A 19,165-nucleotide genomic window follows, 5' to 3' on the forward strand; every position below is an offset into this window, starting at 1 on the left:
TAATAATTTAAAAGCACTTAAAAATAAGTATTTTTAGCCAAAAGATGAATTTCCTTAAATGTGAGTTATTCAATTGTCTCAGCAGAATTTTAATTTGTGTTTTGTGTCCTGCCCAGCTTTTATGGATTATGCTTTCTTCCCTTAGGGATTCCAAGGCAAGACTGGCCCTCCTGGACCAGGAGGTGTTGTTGGACCACAGGTAAATTTCATTACTTTATTTCTCTAACAAGATTTAATTTTCTGTTTATATTTTCACCTTTCCTAAGTTGTGCAAAACCTTCCCATTTTATTATGATTGAAAATGATATATTTTTATATTTCAGATAGTATTTAAATATACACAACTTGCCTACATCGAGTAAACTTCAGCAAAGTATTACTTAACTAAAGTGCTTTTTCAATTGCCTGAATGAATAAAAGGGAAGAATAAAATAAATGATGCAAATAAGTAAGAAAATTCACAGTGCAGTTAACGCAATAGCCTGACCATAGCACCATCTGCTTACAACACCAAAATGCTTTGTTAAATAGATTGGCCATCATCTTTTCCAAGAATTTCAAATTAAAAATGACTTGTTTTCTTAGTTTAAATTAGATTTAGAAGTATAATATGTTAGAAATATAATGTAAAGCTTTGAGAACAATTTTCTTCTAAAATTTTAGTACTTGTAGTATATTATATATTTCTTAAGATTTTTGTCTTCGTAACAACGATTTCCATCAGTGATAAAATAGTCGATTTTTAATCTTTGAGTATCCTGAAATAATGGCAAAAACAAGTAGCTTTTTCAAGATAGGTAGCAGAAAGAGTCTCAAAAATTGAAGCAGTATCCTGATTATGATATTAAATAGCTGTAGAGAATAATTCATGGGAATAGAAAATAATATTTGAATTCTGGCAAAGCATGTTGAATGGACAGGACACATTTAGTTTACACAGCTGGAATTTTACCCCTGCTAATAACAAATTATAGCAAAAGAGCAAGAGCAGTTGAATAAGTGTTTTAATTAATTGGTTTAAATAAACTTCTCTCAGCCTATAATTAGTTCTTAACACTTTGTAATTCAAACACACAAACACCAACGTCCAAACACACACACACAAATAATCAAGAAACTACATCTTCTTTCTAGGAATATGTGTGATCGAAGCAGAAATGAAGAATTCTTGGATTAGTTGATCATTTTATTTAGAAGATTAATCCTGAGCCACAGAAAATGCTAACTGTTCATTCCTTTATAAAGAAAACACAGTGTGCATGATGCTTTTTGCATACTTTTTTTATGCTGAAGCCCTCCTTTTAACTATCAATTTTAATTAAGAAAAAAATACCCCCTCTGTAATTAGCTTCCTCCAAAAATATTGTTATTTTTCTATTTCAAACAACTTGACAACAATATTCTGTGAAAAAATTTAACTGGAAGAATGATTCCTTTTATGTTACATATCCATGAACAGAAATGGAATTAGATTCCAACATTTGGGACTTAACTGAATATTTCAGGACCTGTGTTCTTTTTTTCTCCCTACTCTAGTGCATAAAAGCAGCAGGTGTTTTATTGAGCATGCATCGTCATTGAATTATTTTTCTTATATTGGTCCTTTTAAGAAAGAAAATCCAATTGCCTATTTCAAATGTAACCATATTTTCATGTTAGGACAAAGAAGGTGATTTAATAGGAGCAATATTGATTGCAATACTTGATATTCATTCCTTTTTTTGTACAACTGTGTGAATCACTGCTCATTTTTGTCTCAATGGTGATAGTCGTTAAATTAGGATCAATTTTGCATTCCTTACTATTGAAATTCTGGTCAGATATTTAAGGAAAAATTCCTTTGAGAGGAAATGTTTGCACATTAATGATAAGTTGGGGACTTTCAGCAATACATAATTAAAGGAATTTAAACCTGGGAATGTACACTCAAATTTGGGGCAGATGTGTTCTTTACTCAAGACCAAAAAGTTAGAATCTTTTGCATTTTTAGAAAAATAACAAAGAATGATATTTCAGAAACAACTTCAGTAACGCATTCCCCTGCTTAACAACCCTACCATCGGGAAACTTTTCCTTTATATATCTTTAACTTAAATCCTTCATTTTGCTTTATTCTAAGTGGAGATAGAGAGCAACTGGTCACCATTCTCTATTTACACTTGAAAGCTCATTAAACTCTAGCACCAGAAAACGGCAGCACGCAGGGGACACATAAATGACCTAACATTTTTCACTTTGGCGTTTGCAGCAATTTAAGGCAGTGACCTATTTGTTACCGCCTTCGGCTGAGAGGAACTGCCAGCTCAAACTCATGGCCTTTAGGATCTGCCTGCTGCATTCTCTAGACTCTGTCAAATGAATACAGATTAACAAGAGGGAGGTCTCCAACCATGGAAATTCCAAGGAGAACCACTTTGGTTGTTGAGTTCTCGGGGACCTGGGCTTATCATCAAGCGGTGATTCATTGAGCAGCTACCAATGTGGTACCAAAGCCTCTTTTACTCCTAAACTCATTCGACACCTTACTTAAAAAGAGGGAATGGGACAAAACTGTAGTGAAAAACCACAGTCTTTAACAATACATGGAGTGGCCTCATCCTGAAGCAATTCTGGTATTAAACAAAGAAAACATCTCTTTGAATCTATCTATATATTTGTCTCGTACGCTCAGATTCTAACCAAGATTACACATAATCTTTTTAGACTCTTCTCAGATGTGCTGCTTTCAGTGCTTTATATGAAGTGTTTTGTAGGACATCATGAAAATATATGAGAATGATAAACTTTTGTGAAAGAGAGTAATATTTATTTTGAGTTTGGGTTTATTTATTTGGGTTATCTTTGCCAAACATAAAAAAGCAATCTAATGAAGGTTTCCTTATCCAATTTAGGGACCAACTGGTGAGACTGGCCCAATAGGTGAACGTGGACATCCTGGCCCTCCTGGACCTCCTGGTGAGCAAGGTCTTCCTGGTGCTGCAGGAAAAGAAGGTGCAAAGGTACAACATGCTCAAGGAATTTTCTTGACTGAAAACATCCGTTTACTTTTCACTGTAGCTTCCATCACTTGTCCGTAGATTCTCTAAATGTTGGCATGGTATTTAAATGAATGTCAGAAAGATATGTCAGTAAAATATTCAGTTTACTGTACTTCAAGGCACGACTGAACAATAACCTAAGACCACTTCTCCCCCTTGACCATAAAACAATCCATTTATATCACTCATAAATATAGGTAATGGTTAGTTCATTTTAACACATAAGGCATTCTGCACAATATTCTCATCATTAAATGACATTCAGACTTTACTTATAGTAGGTTAGAGTTCATCACAATTTTGTTTGAGGAAGCATGTATAGAAATTACTCGGCATAATGGATGTGTATTATATTCTTTAGGGTGACCCAGGTCCTCAAGGTATCTCAGGGAAAGATGGACCGGCAGGACTACGTGGTTTCCCAGGTGAAAGAGGTCTTCCTGGAGCTCAGGTATAATCAACATATAGATAAAGCATTTGAATGAAATTGCTTATTAGAAGCATTTTTTTCAGGTCCTAACTAAATAAAGATTCATGAGTAACTAAGGGAAAATATGTAAGAATATGCATTGATTATCATAAGATATATAGCAATATGTATTTGTGTCTAAAAATACTTCCTAGCATCCTCATTTTATCAATCATACATCTCCTCCTATTTATATTAATTCAGATTGATTCATTTTCTTTGTTTTTTCACTTTTCCTAGGGTGCACCTGGACTGAAAGGAGGGGAAGGTCCCCAGGGCCCACCAGGTCCAGTTGTAAGTATGATTATAATAAATATCCACGCTATACATGGTTGCAAATTACAGCTCTTCTTTCATTACTCTCATGCTGTGATCCCACAGTGTGTGGGCCAAAAAATAAACACATGTCAATCAAATCAGTCAGTGCCTGGTTTCTACTAATTGCATGCACTAATGAGTGCAGAAACAGAAGAGTTTAGATGACTGGAAATATTTATTCCACTGCTGCTGTTGGGAGGTAAAAGAATCTGCCTTGCCTCTTACAATACCCTAGGAAATAAATCATAATTTTTCTGATTCTGAGTACTTGGTGAGAATTGAATTTTGTCAATGCTTTTTAAAAAATCTCATGAGTATGAAAGGTGTATATTCATTTTAAGTATTATCCAGATTGCTTTATTTAGTCAATGTAACCTTATGAAATAATTGGTAAATGAGTAAATATCATACTTTTACTTTACCTTTCCTTTTTTTGAGATATATTTCAATCCCTAAGAAAGCAATCAAATACAGCCTTCATTTTTTCATAAAGTCACCGTTGTTCTTATCTGTACTCTGAAAGGTTACCAGTAACAGCCAAACTAACAATTTTAGTGGCCTCTTCTCATTCTCAGTTTATTTAGGCAATCTGAAAAGCTGAAAGTTGCCTTAAATCCCTCTCAACTTCCTCATACAACGTGTTGAAGTCATATTAGTTCTATCTTCAAAATGTTTCTTTAATTTGACCCTTTTTCTTCATTTCCACTACCACCACCTTTGTTCAGAATCTTTCTTGTCTCTCCTTGCTTAAGTGTCTTAACTCATCTCCTTGACTCCATTTTCTTACCCTCTTCAGTCGGTTTTGCCCTCTGATTCTAGAATTATAGTTACATATCCTTAACTGCCATTCATCTGCTTATATATATCTCATGGTCCCATGCTACTTTCAGAACCAAAAACTCCTCATCATGACCAACCAGTCACATTCACAATTTGATCCCAATCGCCATAGCCTACTTTATTTTCCTTATTGTCTGCCCCTCTAATTCTACACAATCTAGTGCATCGAACTTCTTCTTGCTTCTCAAACTACTGTGATCTTTTATACTTTGCAGAGAAAATACTTTTTCATTTTCCCCTTCTTCCAAGAAACCTCAATTTGTCTTTCACTACTTGACAAAGATCCTACTCATCCATAGAGATCAAGCTTAAGTGTTAAATCTGTATAAAGTTGTCTTTGGAGAGTTTGCCTCCATTTCATTTATTATTGAAATTTCTTCACCCTCAGCACTCTGTGTTATAATTGGTATTTTAGAAATTACATTGGAATATAATTGATTGTCTCATTAGACTGTGAGTTCCCTGTATTATTTTGGTTGCCTTCACAGCACAGTGCCTGATACACAGTAATCATTCTGTATCTACTTATATGAATCATCATAAAGCCTGATATTGGAGTAAAGTGTATATATCATAGTTAACACTGAGAACACAGCAATATAACCTTTGGCAGACTGATTAGCATTCTATTTAATCTGTAGATCGTGCAAATGTCATATTACAATGATTAAGGTATGTATAGGCATCTGGTAAAGATTTTTTTTAAAAGAAAAATAAAATATTTTGGTAACTATATTTGACTTTCCATATTCATAAAATTCATAAATTTATGTGGAACATTTTTAAATATCCTCATAAGTTAGTGTGATAGCAATAGTAGGAACAACAGCTGAATAAGACAAAAATTTCCTGTTTAAGCGTAGAACCTTGAAAATTTTTAGTACAATGCAATCCATTTAACTAGATATTCAGGTTCTAAAGTGCTTTTATTTTAGGAATATATGTATGTGTATATATATATTTACTTAAGATCAATGATTAGTACGTCTGTAAAACCTGAATTATGATCGGAAAGATTAAATTGTTTAAAGTTATTTTTTGAGATCAAGGAAACAATTCTATTCCAAATGTTTAGAACAGTTGAAATCAATGTATTTATAGGGGAAATAATATACCCAAGAGATACACTTTAACAGGATGTTAATAAACAATAATCCAGTTACATGTAGAATAACATATTAAATATGATATAAAAATCTAATATATTATTTATTTAACCGGCTTCAACAGCCATTTATTTGGTTATTACTATTTACTTCCCCGTATATAGTTAAGCTCCATGGAAGATATCCTTTAACAGACTTAAAATAAGGTAAATAGTTTTGAAAATAAACACACCAAAGACTAAACAGTACTATAAGACGGTCAATGATTAAATGCCTGATGACATACAAACAATAAATGGTAATTATGCAAGGATGGGAGGGAGAGGAGAGAAATCAGCGGAAGGGTCACATGGGAGGTGGCGCTTGAACTTGGCTTCACAGAGTGCAGAGGATTACAAAATCATTTAAGATTAAGAAAATGGTATTAGGAAAATGATAAGGTGTTTAGGGAATGTCTGGTCTTACCGAAGTGGAGCACCTTCGGAAAAGGACTAAAATTTGATGAATTCTTGCTAGGATCCCGGCACTTTGCTATGTGTTTACATATTGTGAAGCTAAAGCAGAAATATAATACAGCATATGATCATTGAAGCTCTAAAATGCCAAGTTGAAATAATTTGAAGATTTGAAATTTGGGGAGCAAATGGAGTAAAAAAATTAAAGTTTTAGGGAAAAAAATCATCACTCATGTGTAATATATAACAGGTGGAGAGACTCTATGAGCATACAAGTCCAGTGATCAATGTCATAATATGAGTGAGCCAATGACTAGGGCAGTGGGAAGTGAAAGGACAGTGCAGAGGTAACACTAGGAAGGCAGGATTGTAGGATTTAGATTTAGATTGGAAATGGACAGTGAGGAAAGATGAAACCTGAATGATGACCTCAAGCTTGTGTCCCTGTGGGAATGACAGTTTAGTGATGCCTTCCATGCCTGGAGCAATTTCACCTGGTCAAGAACAACAACAAACACAAAACATTCTCACACGAAAACCCAAAATCTCTTAGCAGTCACAAAAGGTTTTAAAAGGCTTTTATACTTTGCCAACAGAAATGCTCCACAGATGCTCCCTGTGAGTTTATTCATTTGGAGTTAACACCTATTCTTATAAGAAATTCACGTATCCAATACTGTAGGCATCAACCAATTAAAATTCTTCCTTAAAGTCGACAGAAGACAAACCACTAACAGGAAAGATATCCATATTTATTAGTTCCTTACACTATTGCTGTAATTGCTATAAAATAAAGAGGTTCATGATGATGACTCCTCCAACAAGTGCTAAACAAGCTGTCATTTACTCCATTTAAAGCAATTATGTGCATGTGAAATCTGATTTTGAAAAACTTTTATTCCAGATGACTAAGATTAAAACAAAAAACTGTTAACTTTCTGAATGTAAACCATTACTTATCCAGAAAGTTTGTTAGTATTAATTCTTATTTTTTGAGGTTCAAGACTTGCTGTGGGGTTACCTTGCAATTGATATTAAAAGCACAAAATCAGGAGTGGTGTATTCTTTGGCAAAAAAGATAACAGGTTCTGTTATGTCATGTTTATCAAAAACGATGACATCAAAATGGAGGGAAATAACTAGTCAGTTGGTGAGAGATTATGAAATTTTAAGTCATACAGATAAAGACGTAAGAATATGCTGTAGAACTCCTTGATTCTGTAATAGATTGGTCTGAGTTTACATCATATTATTAACTTTACTTTTGGGATATTGACCAAATAATAGTAAGTTGCAGGACTGAAATTCACAGAAACAGAGAGAGATGGAGATTTTGCAGTTATTTGTATTAAGGAGAAAATATTAAAGTAATGAGTTCTTGGAGAAAAAGAATGACTAAAGAATGTGAAGGGTAAAGAAAATAGAAATAGAAAAATAGAAAAAGGAAATGAAATGTTTAAACAGTTTACTCTTTCAACTCTTAATTCTAGGAACTTTATAATCATTATTCTATTTGATTCTTACAGCCTGGCCTGGTAGATACTATCGTTCCATTTTTAAAGGCAAGAGATCTGAGGCTTAGAGAAGGTAAACAACTTGCCCAAGTTCATAGTCTTTTGAAGACAAAAATCCATGATAGCACATTATATAAACTCATTTCCAGATGAATATATCTCTTACTCTGTAAACATCTGCTTAAGTTCCCTGTCCCTTTCTTTCTCTCTCTCTCTCTATTTTGTTTCCATTTTGCCAAGTCCTCTTGACCTTTCTCAACTGTGAACAATTTTGTTAGAAGGAGGAGAGTTAGAGGAGCTAATATTACAGCTCACTGGGCTGTAATATTCCTATATGTACTCTTTATAACTGTTGCTTAATTTGAATAAATCAAAGATTAAATTACTTAAACAAGTCAACAGGTTGAATCCTTAAGATGTTTTTCAATATGCTGTTGAATCCTTAGCTTCTTTATCCTAGAATACAATTCTTAAGCAGAGTTGTGCTGTGTATTTCTGGATTACAAGAGAAATAATAAATCCCCTCATTGCACAAGTTATCAATGAACTGAAACTGAAAACTCTAAGCAAGGCTTTATCAGTTAACAACTCTTGCTCACAGTGAGATTTGTCAAGTTTGTACATGACACAATTATGCACCTTTTACACTATATTCTTGTTTTTTCTGACCCATACAAAGCAAAATATAATATTTAGTAGTCATCCATCTGTCCTTGTATCCATTTACTCATTTATAAATGTATTTGGCATCCATTCTCTTTGTCCATAATCCATGCAATTAGAAACATAGACCAGGCTATTTGTATCATGTTGCTATGACACCCTATAGAAGCAGATTTACTGACCTGTGCTAGGTGTGGCTGTGATGCCAATGGCCTGTGTTTAGAGGGAATGATGTGTAGAATTGCATCAACCAAAGGGATCTATTTGAGGATATGGGAGATCACTTTAGACAGGGCCCTCATTATGAATATTCTCAGAAGTCGTCGCTTGCTAATCATAGCTTGGGAAATACTTATAATTTCTTGAGAAGTTAGCTGGTTTATTTTTTTCTTTTAACTGTTACAAATTATGAAAATTAGATTTCTCATTTTGCTTTGGCTTACAGAAATCATGGAGTCAAAATTGAGACAGTGGAGGAGATAACTCTTTGCTTTATGACTGTTTTTGTAACTTTTTGACTACAACTCACTATAAAAGAAGTACATGTGGTGTACCTTAATATTATCTATATTTTATTCTAGTTAAAATTTTAAAATGCTGGATAAAACCCATTAAATTGATTTCATAACCCACCAATGGAACATGACCTGCAGTTGGGAAAAACCTTAGTTTATAGTGTGCATTTTTTGATTACTAATATTCTTGGTTCTATTTTATGCCAATAAAAAGTTACCTCCTTATCTATTTTTCTTACTTGTTTCTTATTTATATTCTCTTATATTTTATACCTTCTCTGTAAGCTGCTATAAGCCTTCTTTTGTAAAAAAATTATAAGTAAATAAATATCTGAATATACCAGACAATCTATTAAACTGAAGTTATATAGATTCATTAAATGGACATTTCCTGCAAAAAGCTTATGGTTTACTGAGGAAGACAGATATGAGATAGATAAAATAACATAGTAAATAATGTGTTATGTTAAAAGATAGAACAAAGAAGACAGGGTGAGGACAATGATTTTTGCCTAAAGGCATTATGTTGAAGTTGAAGCTATAAATAAAAATCAGTTTTATCTATGAAAAGCAAGTTTTCTGTATGCTAAGTTTAGTCTTAAAGCACTCGGCACTATTTTAATCCTCTTAGCAAAGAACTGGTATTTCAATTTTATAGTGCTTTAAAGGTTTTGCTACTAGGAGTAAACGTATGTTGAGAAACATTTTTTTATTGCTCCCACTTAAGACAGACAAAATTATCCCAGCAGGGTGCTATGACTTTGGGTTTTTAAAGTCTGGCAGAAACCAAGTGTTCGCTGTATGCACGATGTTGTATCCAAGAGCTGGTAATAGATGCCAGTCAAATCACAGGCATGTTTTCTGATCAAAGGGTTTACTCACTAAGTGGCTGCCTTCACGCCCACACACAAGGCAGAAAACAACAAGGGACGGAACAGCAAGAGAAAGGCAGTGCACCATTTTTCTCACATGTTGAACATAAACCAAGTAAATGTTGTATATTTCTGTAAACAGAGTATATACAATATGTCATGCCAGCAAATCCTCAGATTGCACCTACCATCTATATTTTCATGAAACAAAATCAAGGAAAATGTATTCCCTACATAATCTTTCCATATATTTTTTCTGAGATGGAATCCCCTCATTGCCAACAGTTATTTCTCTGGAAATGAGGAGATTAAAAAAAATATAATAGTGTGTTTAGTAAAAGCCCTCTATCTTTACAACCACATTATGGTTAATATATAAAGAAAGTATATGAGAGGGAGCCAGATACAAAGCTGCTACAAAGTAAATGTCCACGATTTCACCACTGTGCTGTCCATCAGTCTTTACACCTTTCCTCCGACTTCTGTTTCGTAACTGTCTCGTGATGATTCTGACCCTCTTTTCCTCTTTCTATGCTATTCTTTCTTTCTGTTGTCATCTTTTCCTTAGGAGTTTACATACCCTTCCTATCATAATTCTTATTTCTTCTAATTTTTTTCCTACATCCTATTCCAGAGAACCTTCTTTTCACTGACTTTTCCTTATACACCAAGTGACTAATTGGGTCCTATACTATACTTTTTAAGATAAAGCACGTTTTCTCTATTGGAACCCCAGTAGATCTCAGTGGACTGTTATGACATCCAACCAGGGCTGAGCAAAGTATGGAGATGGTGGTGGGGCTCACTCACCAAAGATTGAGATATTGCAGGACTTCAACTTAATCATTCCGAATTTATGCTTTAAATTCTGGTAATGCTTGATATTTTATCTGAATTTTTAACTTATCTGACCTAAAATATATGTAATCTGGAGAGTAGAAATTACCTCATACTAGTTTTGCTGTGAACATCAACTTGGCCTTAAAAAGAAAGGGGTAGACTTTTTTGCCTTCTACTTGTATAGCTCTTGTTCATAAGAACTTTTTGTGTTTAAGCTTCTGTTCTCTCTAGGGAGCTGCCTTTTAACTGAATGCTGATGAGATGATTTCCCTGTTTACCACTTTCATTTACTTTACAACTGCTCTTCAGAATATAAAACACTCAGTGAAAATAACTAAGAAAATATTTATCTGGGTGTTCTCCTTTGTGTGAAGAGTCGGAGAAATAACCACTGTTTTCAGTGCTCCAAGAACATAAAGGGATGCTATTGCTTCTTGTTTCATTACCATTGTGAGGTTTAGGTGAAGGGGCTGCAGAAGAGGGTAAAGCTAATGTAAAGTTAAAGAAAGGTAACTAAATAGAGAAACGTAAATTCTTCCCTTAGTAAATGTCCACCTTGAAGTTGAAAACAAGCGACCTGTAGTGGTTAATGTTTAGTGTTAAAATAACAGAATACTTTATGATATTATGGTCATTATAATTCATGTAATTCAACACGTATCATTGCCTTTGGAAAACTTTTAATTTACTACATTTTCATTGCTATTTAAATCACAAATTGGGAAAATGATATTTCTATAGGTTTTAGCCCCTTTTTCTGTGAGTTTGTTCCAGTTAAGAACTTTTGATGTGTAAAATATCCATCATTGCTGTAGAGAGTTGAAATTAGGATTAAAGATACTGTTATGTAGAAAAACTCCACCTTTCTTTTAACAGTATTACCTTGTTATTCCATATAACCTTCTGGACCTCAGTATTCTTTTCTGTAAAATTTTCTTCTATGATGATTTGAATCGCATATCTACTTTTGAAACATTTAGCTCTTTATGGACAGTTCTCTAACATCTGTTGCATTCCTACTTTAAGGCACTGTTCAAAGAGCTTTAGATATTATCACCACATTAAACATGGAAAAACCAATGACAAACTATTTCTGTCTCCATTTTATTGGCAAAAAAAAGTGAGCCATATTAACCAAGTGAGGGTAATCAGTTTGCTTAAGATGGGAAAGGTATTGATTCCAGTGCTGGAAAGGAAAATGTCACACATGAAATTGGCACATTTACTTAGGGTTTGTTGTGTGCCGGTAACTGCTCGAGGTGCTGGAGACCAGTAAAAAAACAAGCAAAAATCCTGCATTTGTGGAGCTGATAATTATCCATTTAACCTATGTTTAAACCCAAACATATTTGTTTCAGATGTAATTTTTTATTTTTCTGACAGTTGTAAATCCCTCTGTTCTTTACTACAGCCAGTTATAAAGCAATGCAATGATTTCTATCACTATCGATGTCCACCTTTTATGGAAAAAAATTTATTTGCAATGTAAGTTTCTCAGGGGCTGAAACCTACCATAGTACATTTTGTATTCCCAGTCAGTGTCAAGAGAGTGGATTCTCACTATTTTTTTGTTGAATATGTAAATATGTTCTCTATTTAATATATTGGGTTTAAATTTTCATTTTTGAAAGAAATGGGACTTCTCCAGTGATTCAGTTGGGGCTACAGGATTTATAAGGCTTATTCTTTTAAAAGTTGACCTGAGAATATTTAAATAAGATTTGGAAGTTTGTAATATCATTTGTTTAATCAGTATGTATCTTCAGAGATTTTCACTTTTCATTTATAGGTGTATCAAATAAAATCATCACAGTGCATGCTGTTATTAAAAATATCTAGACATAGAATGTCTGAAGTAATTAATGGAAAAGGAAATTGCAGTTGTACTTTAGGGCACAAATATACATCAATATTGTCTCTTCTTGTTTTCACCCACTGTTTCTAAGTTAATGAGCTATGACACGATCATGAGCAATATTTTAACTAAACGAAAGTAGTATGTTGTTATTGTTAATTTTAAGGCACTTTCCACAAGCAAGGTGGCAATCTGAAATTTAATCTTATGAATGCTCCAAGGGAATAATTAAAATAGTTAAGCTTTGTAATAAAAAATAATATTTAATATCTACAGACTATACACATCATTATTGTTTCAAATCAGCATTCTTTCTCTACTTGATATGCATGAAAGTATTCGATTAGTTATCAGTATTAAACAGACTTCAGTATTAACAAGCATTCTTTTCCTAAGTACACACCATGAGTTATTTTCATGTAACTTGTCAGTCATAATATACCTAGTTAAGGAAATATATATTTCTCTTAATTTTTATACTATGTCTTCTAGGGAAAGTGTACATTTGATTACTGTTCTTTGTCCTGAAAATTTGGAAAATTTCTATTGATTACACCTGATTACATTTAGATCCTAAATTTTTTAACATTTCTATCATGTTCACAAAAAGACCAATACATATCTCTAATTTTATCTTTTTATACTGATTACTACTATTTATAACTCTTTAATGCAGACAGTAAGTATTTTATGCTTTTGAAATGTTAGTGAAGAAATCATGGAGGTATTTACAGGAGAAAATTCAGTACTCCAAATGCTAAATTAATTCTTTCAGAAAATAATGGTAGAAAACCTACAGTACTATGTTAGACTGTGTAAGGAATGTTAAGAAGGCTGTCTCATGCTTTAAATTCTCAGAATAATACAACTTTTGGAAAAGGTGGTTGTTATCCCAGGCCTAAAGAATGGCTGGAATTTTAACAGTACTGGAAAAGACCAAAGACTTTCCAAGATAGAATATAAGTGTAACCAAACATTCAGAGGTAGAAGTGGGTATATTGTGTTAGAGGGACAATGAGAGATATATTTTAGGAGAAAATAATTTTAACATCACAATACTAAAATATAAAGTAAAAAAACAAACTTCTGAGTATGTATATATGACTTTTTCTGGGAAGATAAAGGATAAATATATTCTCAAAAAGATGCATTAACTCAAACTGTTTAGAGTTCTGCATATAAGAAAGAAATACTTAACTTTTAAAATCAGAGGTGGAACCTAATGCAAAAGTCCCATAGTGAGTGTCATGTGTGTTGAATAATTCTCAAAACTGAAAACAATTCTTTGTTGTTGCTGAAAATTAAAAATAAACTTTTAAGCAAGAGTGACAAAGGGCAAAGATTCTAATGAATTGTATATGAAAGTTCAAATGAACTATGAATAACAGAGACTGACTATCTGGACAAAGGAGATGAGCATTACCATCAGTTCTTTAAAGTTTTATCATTTGAGAGAGTGTTTAACCAATATGAGCTTATTCTGGCAGAAGTGGCTTATACGGCTAAATTTCTTCTACTTATTAAAATTTAGCACAATGTTTGAATTATAGTGTTACAAGCAATCAGGGAATTTTTTTTCACTATTCATGAAGTACTCAGCATTGTAGGAAAAAACTTTGTGTGAATCAAGGCACATCAGCTAGACCCTGAGCTTTATGACTTTTACCTGAAAAAGAAGAAAATTGTACAGAAATTAAATTATATTACATAAACAAAGTATTTAACATAATAATTGTTTAGTAGCCTCGTTAATTGAAACATAATAAAATTCTCTTAAGATACACTTCTGCTTTCTAGAAAATCTCTCCTTTTATCATTCCGGTCTCGTAGCTGTCAACTTCAACACAGTCTAATGTGATATCTTCAAACAGTTGGGGTTTAAATTTAAAGCAGGGTTAGAGGGAAGGATTTCATGGCCTGACAAATCAAAATTGCATCTCCTTTTGTATAGCCAATTACAAATAAAATATCTCAGCACTTAAATTGAATGCTTAGTTTAGATTTGATAACACCAATGGGTAGTAATCCTACTCTGAGGTTTTATGGGTAAAAATTTAAAACAAAAATGTAATACAGTCACACTTGTGCCCACATTGATTTTCAATAAATCAGTTTTACAGAAAAGTAGAAATTTATTTTTAGGAATGTTAGTATTAACCTGAATAAAACAGAATCAACCTGAGCATGTTATACATTGTCTTCTATTGATATTTTTCTAAAATCAAAAAAATATTTCTAAAACCAAAAAAATATTGCTTTCATTACTGAACTTTTTCTTTCTCTCTTTTGTGTAATCCGGGGAACACCTTTGCATTCCTCTCAATTTCAGGCCCTTGTTCTTCTCTTCCTCCTCCTTCTTTCTCTCTCTTTCTTTCTCTCTCTCTCTTGCTCTCTGTCTCTCTCTCCTTCTCCCCAGCTCTCTCTCGCCCTCCCTCTCCCTCCTCCTCCTCCTCCAGCCTTCGCTTCTGAACTCCCTCTCTAAGAAGTAGAGACAGAGCTTTCCTTTCTTGTTAGGGTTGGACTTCTTGAATGTACAACACTTAGAGGGCTCTCCTTTTATTTTTCTCTTCCGCACTGGCCTCTGGACTCATTCATTTGAAGTCGGCCACCTGGTTAACAGCTATACCACTTGTGGGTGACCCTTTTACAGAATATATTTTAATATTGTCAAATTAAAAAGAACATTTTGGCAGAGTAGACGTTTATTATCTAAAAAATACTAACTGCAATTTTCCTTTGTAATCATTTCTTCTTCTTTAGTATTTGAAATAAGTAATTGGTAAAAATTTAATTTTCACATAATTCTTTGTTATTGTTATGCAATATGAGGAACAATTCCTGGGTTTGTTTTTACATATATAGTCAAAATTGCCACTTTTTGTTTATGTCAAGTTCAAATTTTATGATTTATTTAACCATATTTTTGGTAAAGTTTCTGTAAATTATTTCTATCTCCTAAGTTTGATACCCTGTGAATAAAAAAACTGTAACAGTGGTTCAACTAATCCTAAAGTGAAAAAATGAGAGACAAATCACTTTTTCTGGTGTTACTCTTCAATTATTCCCGTAACCTCATGTCTGTATCCTCTCTATTTATTTTAATTGCTTTAATATTCCAATAACTGGCTAAACAAAAATTATTCCATGTACCTTATGAATTTAGCCAGAAAAATAACGTCAGGAAATTAGGTAGTAAATATTCTTATAAGCCTTTCTAATCAATGACTGTTTCAGTAAAATTGAGTAAGTAATAAGTTTAAAGAAACTTCAATTAAATAGCCTCTGGGAGTCACTGATGTTTTCATCAGGGAGAAGCAATGGACGGCTTTGTGAAGAAAGCACAGGGAAGAGTCCAAGGTCAGGGTTTCCCTTGACTAGTTATATGATGGCTAACCTATTTGAGCCACAGTTTCCTCATTTTTAAAACTGATATGTTACAACTGTGCTATCCATTCCATGGAATTTTGTGAGAATAAAATGACAAACAATGTGAAACTGACTCATAAATTGTAAAGCACTATGTCAATACAAATTGTTTCATTGTTATTATTGTTCCTGTGTTGATACATAATTAGTTCTCTAGCTAACAAAAATATAAATTAGAACAAAGTCAGTAATTCATATTTGTGTAATAAAATGATTTTCAATTATATGGCAATATAATATTAGAAAATGTGTTAAAGTATTGTATCTTCCACCTTTTAAAAGTCATTTCTTTTATAAGTTTTGAAATGATCTTATTATCTAAACATCTTAATTATTAAAGAAAACTACTAATAATCATATTTCCTAATATTCCACATTTAGTTCAATCATGAAGAAAGTGATAAATTATAACTTCACCAACCATCTAGGAATCTAATCCAAAGACAGCATTCTTGTTTTCTTTTCTTAAATAAAAATGGAGGTAGTAAATAAGTTACTAAGTCACGTAAGAGCTCTACGTGACTTAGTAAATATATGTTTGCTTTTCTTTTATTCTTGCTTTAGATAGTGTTTTCTTAAATTATTGCTAGAGGTAATTATTATGAAGTCAGTATCCATACTGGTTTTTTTTTAATTTCACATATTATGTATATTTTAAAGAAAATTACTTGAAAATATATGGCATCTTCTTTGAAACTCAATTGGATGTACCTAATCAAATGTGAATTATCTTGTCAGTGTGCGTAATAAAACCCAATGGTCCCTACAGGACTGTAAGATAAATTTAAGGACTTATTTTCTGGGAAAAAGTCCAAACTCTGGGATAGTGATTATCAAAATTTATTATGTAAAAAATTATGTTTGTAACCTAATGCAATGACAATTCCTGAACTCATTTTTAGGACTCTGAAAATGCCATTCAGCAAGTTTGAGGTGAAGCCCAAAAATCACTTTGAGAAATACTCGTCTAGAAAGTGTATTCTGCCAGTCCATAATAATACAGGCAGAAAATTGATTAGGAAGTGATTTATTGTGTTTATGTTTTACAAAGCATTGTGAGCACAAGTAAAAAAAAGATAGCCTCTATAAAATATGAAATAGAAATAGTTTTGAAATATTTTTTCACCTTATCAATATGTCCTAACTTAAATATCTATATTTAATATTGGGGGCTAGAAATTAATCTTTGAAATAGTACTAATTGTTCCTGTTTGAAATCTTAAAATTGTCTAAAAGTAACTTTTACATTATTTACTGTGCTATAAGATTCCACTATTAAGATAGTGATTCTGAAGCCACTATCACTTTTTTCATCATTAATAACAAATACTTTCTTTCCCATGTATTAGGGCTCACCGGGAGAACGTGGATCAGCAGGTACTGCTGGCCCAATTGGTTTGCCGGGGCGTCCAGGACCCCAGGGTCCTCCCGGTCCAGCTGGAGAGAAAGGTGCTCCTGTAAGTAATTTAATAGAGAAAATATATTATACTGCCACCCTGCACAAGCTATTACTTTTTATTCAAGGATATTAGCTCTTCGTACTCTACTGCATTCTCTTTGCATATGTGCCTGGCATAAAAACACTCCTCTTTTTATATTTATAATAGAGAAAATTTCAAATTCAATTAAATAAGATGACATTTTTCCATACTTTATGAAACCCTAATACCTTTGAGGGAGTTGGATATTATTAATGTAAAAGGCTTCTGATTTTGCTCCTTTAAAAAAATAAAATTGGAGTTTTGATTAAAACTATACCTTGCTGCTTTATAGTCAAAAAGTGTGCACTTTTCACTCCTCTTGTAATACAACTTCATTTCCACTATTCCCATAGTCTGTAAATGAGACCCATAGAAAGTGGCTGCCTTTCTCATGTAATCTGAGTGTTGATCTACAGTGAATGAGATGAGAAAGATCTGACCAATTATTTTGTCTTACATTTATTGGATTTTAAAATTTTATATTAAAATGATTATGGACTATTCCATTCATTTGGTTTATGTTCCTTTGTCAAGATTTTTTCCCTATTTTTGTTCCTGATTTTGATTTAATCATATTAACTTTCTAAGAAAAAAAAGCATTCTCTCATCCTCCAAGATTAAAACACAAACTCATTCAATAAATGTAGATAAAAATTGCTGACCATAATACACAAAAATATGAATTTAATACTTTTGTATGCATATGTCTTAACATATGTAATCTAGTTTAAGCCTTTAAGTAATTTTCAAAATAGTTTTTTATCACTAAGACTTCAGTTTTAGCAAGTTGATTCAGATTTAGTAAATTGCTCTCATTGTATGCATTTTCTTTCATTACTGTTTGTGATAATATTCAAGTGTTTCAAAATTAAAATGATTGTTTTCTGTAATCTATTATCTTTCTTTTTTTTTTTTTTTTAAGATTTTATTTTTTCCTTTTTCTCCCCAAAGCCCCCCGGTACATAGTTGTGTATTCTTCGTTGTGGGTCCTTCTAGTTGTGGCATGTGGGACGCTGCCTCAGTGTGGTTTGATGAGCAGTGCCATGTCCGCGCCCAGGATTTGAACTAATGAAACACTGGGCCGCCTGCAGCGGAGCGCGCGAACTTAACCACTCGGCGACGGGGCCAGCCCCTCTATTATCTTTCAAAAGCATTAAGAATATTAGAATAAGGCTATGCCACGTTGTGGATACAATTTTTGGGTGACAGAAAAAGCACTTTTAATTGATGAGAATTTTTTTAAAGCAATATATCTCCAGATTAGTAAATTTGTTGAAAATTTAGACATTATTTTCTGAGATATTTATAGTCAACTATGAAAAAATTATTCTTTGCCTCCCTCTTACAAGTCCTATTAATTTCCAGCCAACCTCAAAAACTAAATATTTGTTCATAAAACTTTTGTAGAATACTGTGTACTGGGAGGGGTTAGAAAAGATGTAGATTCAGGCCCTTTAATACAAATTCATTCAAAAATCCAGGGCACCCATATCTTGGCACAGCACAATGAAGAAGACATACAGAGAAAAAGGGTAGACATTGTTTTTTGTACAAATGGGGAGAGTATACTGTTTAGAGAAGTCAAGAATTCTGTAAAGATACAATATTGAATGCTAGGTTTTAAAGTGGTTAAATGCCATAACTTTATGAAGAAAAAGTAAAATATTGAAACAAAGACAAGCATCTGTAAAAGTACTGAAAGTTATAATAAGAAATTAATTTGGTGAGACAGAGGAGAAATTATTGACAGAAGCCCTTGTAAGAGCTAAGATT

General features: G+C 32.8%; 1 protein-coding gene across 6 annotated transcripts in view; it reads left to right on the top strand.

Moving 5' to 3' along the window:
- Window positions 1-19,165, top strand: part of COL11A1 (collagen type XI alpha 1 chain) — a 197,539-nt gene that overhangs the window by 123,487 nt on the left and 54,887 nt on the right. For all 6 annotated transcript variants that reach the window (XM_070608147.1, XM_070608150.1, XM_070608146.1 and 3 more), the window contains 5 exons: window positions 146-199; window positions 2,892-2,999; window positions 3,400-3,489; window positions 3,748-3,801; window positions 17,261-17,368. In XM_070608147.1, coding sequence (XP_070464248.1) covers window positions 146-199; window positions 2,892-2,999; window positions 3,400-3,489; window positions 3,748-3,801; window positions 17,261-17,368 — 414 coding nt within the window. The remainder of the gene's footprint in view (window positions 1-145; window positions 200-2,891; window positions 3,000-3,399; window positions 3,490-3,747; window positions 3,802-17,260; window positions 17,369-19,165) is intronic.

Source organism: Equus przewalskii, unplaced genomic scaffold (assembly GCF_037783145.1).
Source record: "Equus przewalskii isolate Varuska unplaced genomic scaffold, EquPr2 ChrUn-13, whole genome shotgun sequence".
Lineage (NCBI taxonomy): Eukaryota > Metazoa > Chordata > Mammalia > Perissodactyla > Equidae > Equus > Equus przewalskii.